Source organism: Sceloporus occidentalis, unplaced genomic scaffold (assembly GCF_023333645.1).
Source record: "Sceloporus occidentalis isolate IW3139 unplaced genomic scaffold, rSceOcc1.0.p SCAF_226, whole genome shotgun sequence".
Lineage (NCBI taxonomy): Eukaryota > Metazoa > Chordata > Lepidosauria > Squamata > Phrynosomatidae > Sceloporus > Sceloporus occidentalis.
Genome location: NW_028317206.1, coordinates 10,532 through 17,772, shown reverse-complemented (window position 1 = coordinate 17,772; position 7,241 = coordinate 10,532). Strand labels below are relative to the sequence as shown.

General features: G+C 46.5%; 1 protein-coding gene across 1 annotated transcript; it reads left to right on the top strand.

Moving 5' to 3' along the window:
- Positions 1 to 2,398: 2,398 nt before the first annotated feature.
- Positions 2,399 to 6,117, top strand: LOC149276740 (kelch-like protein 28). Its single transcript, XM_089503337.1, has 4 exons — positions 2,399 to 3,297; positions 4,150 to 4,593; positions 5,020 to 5,228; positions 5,954 to 6,117. The coding sequence occupies exons 1-4, from the start codon at positions 2,399 to 2,401 to the stop codon at positions 6,115 to 6,117; spliced, it is 1,716 nt and encodes a 571-aa protein (XP_089359463.1).
- The last annotated feature ends 1,124 nt before the right edge of the window (positions 6,118 to 7,241 follow it).

Genomic DNA, 7,241 nt, shown 5'->3' with positions numbered 1-7,241 from the left:
CCATTTCCTCATTCATCTAAAGAAGAGACCCCTGAGGTATCCTAAGCTTACGACACATATTTTTGCAGCCTAATAAAAGTTATCAACCTTGAATACAGACTCTGTTATAAGATTGTTAAAGGTGAATAAGCCAGGATTTTTCGTAGTTAATAAGTGAACATAGAAAACAATTCCAATGAGTCTATGGAGGAAAGGACTTCATTAGCATTACCGTAAAACATCAGCTCAGTGTGGTGTTTGAGCCGGGAAAGTCACCCAAAATATCACATGACTGACAGCAATGCATGTATGTATCACATGACTGACAGCGCTGGGAGTTATTAATGTATACAGTGCTGCGGGTATATAACTGTATACAGCGCTGGGGTACATGACTGTATTCAGCTCTGGGGGTTAAATTACTGTATACAGTGCTGGGGGTTGTGCTGAAGGGGAATAATATTTGCCCCCTCTTGGTTTTGGGTACATGGTGTGGGGGTGAATTTACAATATTTAAATATTATTGAACCTCCTCCATGTCCTTGTTGAAGGCCTTTATTCAGCAGATAGAAGATCTGTCAAGTTACAACGCGCCTTACGTATGATAAACGTTACAGAGTCTGCGCGGTCCACGACCGGAAGTGACGCAACCCTTCCACCTCCGACACCCCCTCCTTTTTGGTTACAGACCGGATGTGACGCCGCCTCCCCCGCTGTGTTTTGGTTTGCGACAGGAGAGGGAGGTTTGGCTGCTCTGGCATCGGTTCCGCTGTCTCCGAGTGACACAAGATCGGTGACTCAGGTCGGTACCGAGAAACTGATTTACGCGAGGAGGGGGTCGGCCTGGGGTTCTGCAGTGTCACGCCCCGGCCTGTCAGTGCCAGGCAACCCGACCGAGCCTGACAGTGACGGGGTGGGAATGCCTGACCTGTCAGTGATGGGAGGGAGAGTCCCCCGGGCCGTGTCTGGCCTGTCAGGTGTGTAAAGAGAGTCCCGGCCATAATGTTTGCTCTGTCAGGGATAGATGAAGAGTCCCCAGGGCTGGAGGGGAGTCCTTGGTTCGGTCCGGCTTGTCAATAATCATTATCTAGCCTGTCAGGGGACGAGGGGAGAGTCCCCCGGGCTCCAGGGTGTCCGGCCTGTCAGGGGACGAGGGGAGAGTCCCCCGGGCTCCAGGGTGTCCGGCCTGTCAGGGGACGAGGGGAGAGTCCCCCGGGCTCCAGGGTGTCCGGCCTGTCAGGGGACGAGGGGAGAGTCCCCGGGGCTCCAGGGTGTCCGGCCTGTCAGGGGACGAGGGGAGAGTCCCCGGGGCTCCAGGGTGTCCGGCCTGTCAGGGGACGAGGGGAGAGTCCCCGGGGCTCCAGGGTGTCCGGCCTGTCAGGGGTAAGGAGACACTTTTGCTCTTTGTTGCCATGGTTGACAGCATATAAGTTACCAGAACAAATGAAATCACCTCAGCATCAAACACTTCCATCCATACAATACAGAGCGAAACGTACATTCAGAATGGTTACTGGTTTTAGACCAAATCAGAAAAACCCCACAAATTCCCAGATAACGCCATATAAAAGGTCCCAGTCATGTAAAAATGTCTTCCAACGGCCCTTTATCACTCCCATCACTCCTGGGTTCCATTGGCCCTTTATCACTCCCATCACTCCTGGGTTCCATTGGCCCTTTATCACTCCCATCACTCCTGGGTTCCAGTGGCCCTTTATCACTCCCATCACTCCTGGGTTCCAATGGCCCTTTATCACTCCTATCACATACAGCCGGAAATGTCCTTGTTTTCCATGAAAACAGCTGACCCCAGACTTGAGTGGTGGTTTACCCCAAATTAAGGGTCCTGAGCCTGATGGTCACCAGTTAGATGCTACGAGAAATCACTGCAGGGTCCCTCCAGTGTTAAGACCCCTGCCTGCCAACCCTGTATAAAGTTGAATGTGTCGCTTGTAAATAGATATCGCGTGCCCTCTGGGGTTTAATCCGTTCCTGGCAGCGAGACGGCACGAACTTCAATGTCACTTTCACGCCTCTCCTAGAACACGTCGCGTCGTTGCTCTTCAGGATTTCAAGTTGTTTTCTTAAGGTTTAAGGACAACCGCGGACGGCGCGTCTCACAAAAGTGTAGCTGCTAAGTTATGAGACGCGCCCTATAAATTATACATCGCGAAAAAGAGGTGCCGCGGTGTAAATGAGGTTTCAAAATAAACCTAGGAGGTGCCAAGGAACGCTTAACTCTACTTATCGGAACCGTCGTCTGAGAGTCCTGCCGCTCCCCGCAGAGGCTTTGGCGTTTTGTGGACGTCCGGTTCATTAACTGTAAGCGAGCCTCGTTGGTCATTTAGTTTATTTGTTATAGGAGAGGTTCGGTAATCTACAGCTTGACCTATGATTGTTCTTTCCTCTTTGTTTCTAGATGGACCAGTCCTCTCAGTCGTACACACTTGCCAACTTGACTCATCTGCACTCGGAACAGCTTCTACAGGGCTTGAACCTCCTCCGTCAGCACCAGGAACTCTGCGATATCGTCCTGCAAGTCGGCGATGTCAAGATCCATGCCCACAAAGTGGTGCTGGCGAGCGTCAGCCCTTACTTCAAAGCCATGTTTACCGGAAACCTTTCCGAGAAAGAGAACTCGCAAGTGGAGTTTCAGTGCGTCGACGAGGCTGCCCTGCAGGCTATCATCGAGTATGCCTACACGGGGACGGTCTTCATATCCCAAGAGACGGTGGAGTCTCTCCTTCCAGCGGCGAACCTCTTCCAGATCAAACTAGTGCTGAAGGAATGCTGCGCGTTCCTGGAGAACCAACTGGACGTGGGCAACTGTATTGGCATATCGCGCTTCGCGGAGACGTACGGCTGTCACGAACTCTACCTAGCTGCCAACAAGTTCATTTGTCAAAACTTTGAGGACGTTTGCCAGACGGAGGAATTTTTCGAGCTCTCGAATAGCGAGCTGCATGAGATCGTCTCCAACGACTGTTTGAATGTTGTGAACGAGGAGTCTGTCTTTTATGCACTAGAGTCTTGGATCAAGTACGACGTGCAGGAGAGGCAGAAGTACCTGTCTCAGCTGCTGCACTGCGTCCGGCTGCCTCTGCTGAGCGTCAAGTTTCTTACTAGGTTGTATGAAGCAAATCACCTTATACGCGATGACCACACATGTAAACATTTGCTGAACGAAGCTCTGAAATACCATTTTATGCCTGAACACAGACTCTCCCATCAGACGGTGCTAAAGACTCAGGCTCGCTGTGCCCCCAAGGTGCTTTGTGCCGTCGGAGGAAAAGCCGGACTGTTTGCTTGTCTTGACACGTGAGTTCGTGATGGGGTTTATTCACTAAATGCTGCGTCTGAAACATTTCAAGTCCCTGACTTTAAAATGCATTGTGAAGCTCAGCCACGGCGAGTTGAGTATTCTTTGCTTTAAGCAACCAATCTGTGGCAAGAAAGTGATCCCTTTTCAAATCATTGGAAGCACTTTCCACACATGCCCAGGGATTTAAGCAGACCCCTTCCCAGGGATTTAAGCAGATCCCTGCCCAGGGATTTAAGCAGATCCCTGCCCAGGGATTTAAGCAGATCCCTACCCACAGCATTCGCTGAACCAGCGGTGTAACTCACTGGAGGTAAATAAACGCATACAGGGAAATGTGTGCGGCCCGAACGCATCTCCTGCAAGGCGTTTATCTTGAGGGGTGGGGGAAGGGGCAAATGTATATTGATAGATTCTGCAGAATCTCCTATGCATGTATGATAATGAAGGGGTCACGGTACATATAATGGCTGGAGTATCCCTTTAAGGATGAAGCCATGAAGGAATAAGTCCCGTATGATTTAAATGATGCAGGTTTGTCCAAATGTCCGGCAGATAAAGTACAAATACATTAATTAAAAAGAAATCCCTTAAAAATTGTGGTATAGTTGAATGCTGGGTTCTGTGATATCACCGGGGCTAGAAGGTGACCAAAAAACCACCGATTGAACATATGTCAGTCCTCAAATGAACAGCAAGTACAGTCCTTATGTCTTTAGAGCAATACTAACTTCATTATTCATTTTGGATGTTATATTCAGCTCGTATTAAATAAGTGTGATGAGCGCCAGAATGATTCCACTGTAATGAAATGCAAGGCACTTTGTGACATGGTCTTGTTTTGCTTTCAGAATGGAGATGTATTTTCCTCAGGATGATTCATGGATCGGGCTGGCCCCACTCGGCTCCCCTCGTTACGAGTTTGGATTATGCACCCTGGACCAGAAGCTTTACGTAGTCGGGGGGATTGCAACTCACATGCGCCAGGGCATCAATTACAGGAAGCATGAGAGCTCTGTGGAGTGCTGGGACCCTGTCACAAACAAGTGGACGTCTGTGGAGCGAATGAATGAGTCTCGGAGCACTCTGGGGGCGGTAGTCTTAGCGGGGGAAATGTATGCCTTAGGTGGGTACGACGGGCAGTCGTGTTTACAGTCGGTGGAGAAATACATCCCAAAGGCCAAGGAATGGCAGCTCGTGGCACCGATGAACCAAACAAGGAGTTGCTTCGCTGGTGCCGTGTTGGATGGGATGATTTATGCCATTGGCGGTTACGGCCCCGCTCATATGAACAGGTATGTTCTGTTTCATGAATATGTGAAACGTCGTCCTCCATAGCGTTCTTTTGTCATGTTGGTTCACTTGGCGGTAATCGGCTAGGGATCTAATTAACCGCCAGCAGATACTATAAATGCTGTGTCGTTAAGGAGTTTCTCTGTGCTGTGACCTGTAGTGTATTGCGTTGGAGGGTATCTGTAGTTTTGAATCGATACATCAATTTTAAGCATTATAAGAGAACAAAAACAGGACTGAGACTGATATTTTAGGTGCCATGGCTTTATTTTATTTTTTAAACTGCATCTGTAATGCAAAGAGAGACTTATTATATAATGAAAGAGTTATTTCCATTTGGTACTATGCCAACACCTTTTTAAATGGCGTCTCAAAACAATTGCCTTTTAATAATTCGATTTAACGGCCGTTTCTTTCTTTTCGTGCAGCGTGGAGCGCTACGATCCTAGTAAAGATTCCTGGGAGATGGTGGCGTCGATGGCCGACATAAGAATTCATTTTGGCGTCAGCGTTATGCTGGGCTTTATTTATGTAGTAGGTGGCCACAATGGCGTGTCCCACCTCTCGAGTATCGAGAGGTACGATCCCCATCAAAACCAGTGGACTGTTTGCCGACCGATGAAGGAGCCTAGAACAGGTAATAAATCATAATAATCTGATTAACGGCCACTAAATGCTTGCCTGTAACAAGACAATCCAACAGAAAAATAAATAAATATGATCCCTTTCCCATCATATTTTTTTTTTTTTTTACTCTTCTTAAAGGCTATAGATCTGCCTCGTGTATAATGTATACTTTTAGGGCATATTAAAGTACTTGGTTCTTTAACATGCGCTTTGACTTTGTTAAGCAAACAGTATAGAGAGCATTCTAATGAATTAATTTGGATTAACGATGTTGTTTAAAGTGCGTACAAGGGCTGGATTGTACCTTAACTGAAGTTTAATTTCCTCTGTGTCTCCTGCCTTAAATGTTGCCAACCAGATCTCCCTATCAAACCCTAAACTGCTTTTACCACAGATTATCATTTTTCAGGGATAAATCCACTTTTTATTTTGAATATTTGGGGTGTTCCATTTGAGATTTTGTTTCAAGGTCCCTTCAGAGGTCCCCTTTCGCCAGCATTTTGATACACCCTCCTTGAGATAAAAAAAATATAAGCGATATTGCTATTAATAAGATGCTTATTATAATATTGAACAAAAAAGTAAACAGTCATATGCAATACTGCTTAAAGCAACTGCTATAAAGCTCTTATAAAGTTATAAAGCTCTTAAAATCATATTGAAAGGAAGCCCATGGCTTGTGATGGCACTTGTATTGTTTTGCGTGTTTTATTTTGCCTTTACCATCTCGTTTAGGTGTTGGCGCTGCGGTTATCGATAACTACCTCTATGTGGTTGGAGGACATTCTGGGTCTTCGTATCTGAATACCGTGCAGAAGTATGACCCCATCTCAGACAACTGGCTGGATTTAGCTGGAATGGCGTATTCTCGTTGTAATTTTGGTTTAACCGCCATCTGATGAGAAAAAAAAAACGAGAAAAAAAAAACAAAACATGAACACAAGCACAGTGTAATTATAATATATCTCTGCATGAGAGGATGTTCAAGGTTTTGTGAGCCAGAAGCTGCACCGGGAAGGCATGGAGATGAATTGAAGATCGCTTATGTTAAGATCCGACTGGTCACTCATACTCAATGGGCGCTAAACCAAGTTTGACCGCGTAATCCCAATGTTCCTGCAGTACGGGGGGAAAAAAAAACGAGAGAGAGGAAATTAGAAGTTTGAGGATTCCTTTTACATCATCAAACCCTAAAAGGAGGTTTTTAGAATGGAGAAAAATGATTAAGCGTTAAAAGAGAGATGAAAATACGAATGAAGAGCAGAAATTGGGGAAACCTATTAATTGCTTGCTGTGTTAGACCCTTTTAGAGCTTTGGGGGTGGGGGGAGTCCTCTGATGGTCTCTTTGTAAAAGGTCATGTAAGTGAGGCGGTCCTTGGAATTTCTTGGCGAGCGGCGTTGAGTTTTGAGAATGTCTTTGCTATGATGGACCTGTAGTCAAGAATTCTGATTGAGCAAAAGAAAGTTGTGCGGACCCCTCGGGTCAAGGATAGCCAAAGCTATGTCTATGTGAGAAGAGAAGGATTGAATGGAAACACACTTGAGGGATGGTCAGCGTAGGAAAAGCTTTTGAAGTCGTCGGCGTCCGCGCTGAGGGATAACCAGAGGTCCAAGAATGAAGAGTGGTTCCCCCGTTAAGAGCTGCCGTTCCCAGTGGTGGGAGTGATAATGTTTTTTTCCTTTGAAATTTGTGTTTTCAGTTTTATACATTGCTATTCTTTTGGATACTTCACCTAAAATTCTAAGAGTGTTTACTATGTCTGTCTCCACCAGGTAGCCTGCCGTGGTGGGTAAACTTTCAGATAACTTGTACTGGAAACATATAGAGGTTCAAAGGGTGGGGGGTGGGGTGGGGGGGGGGTTGGATTACAGGTGAGTGCAGGAGAGCTGAAGTTTCAATCCAATGATGTCACTATGCAATATGAAGGTCCGACTCCAGTCAGCCTATCCAAGAGATTCTTGGTTGGCCCGATATATTGTAGTTAAAGGGACACTCCAGCCATGATATACACTTAAATGCTT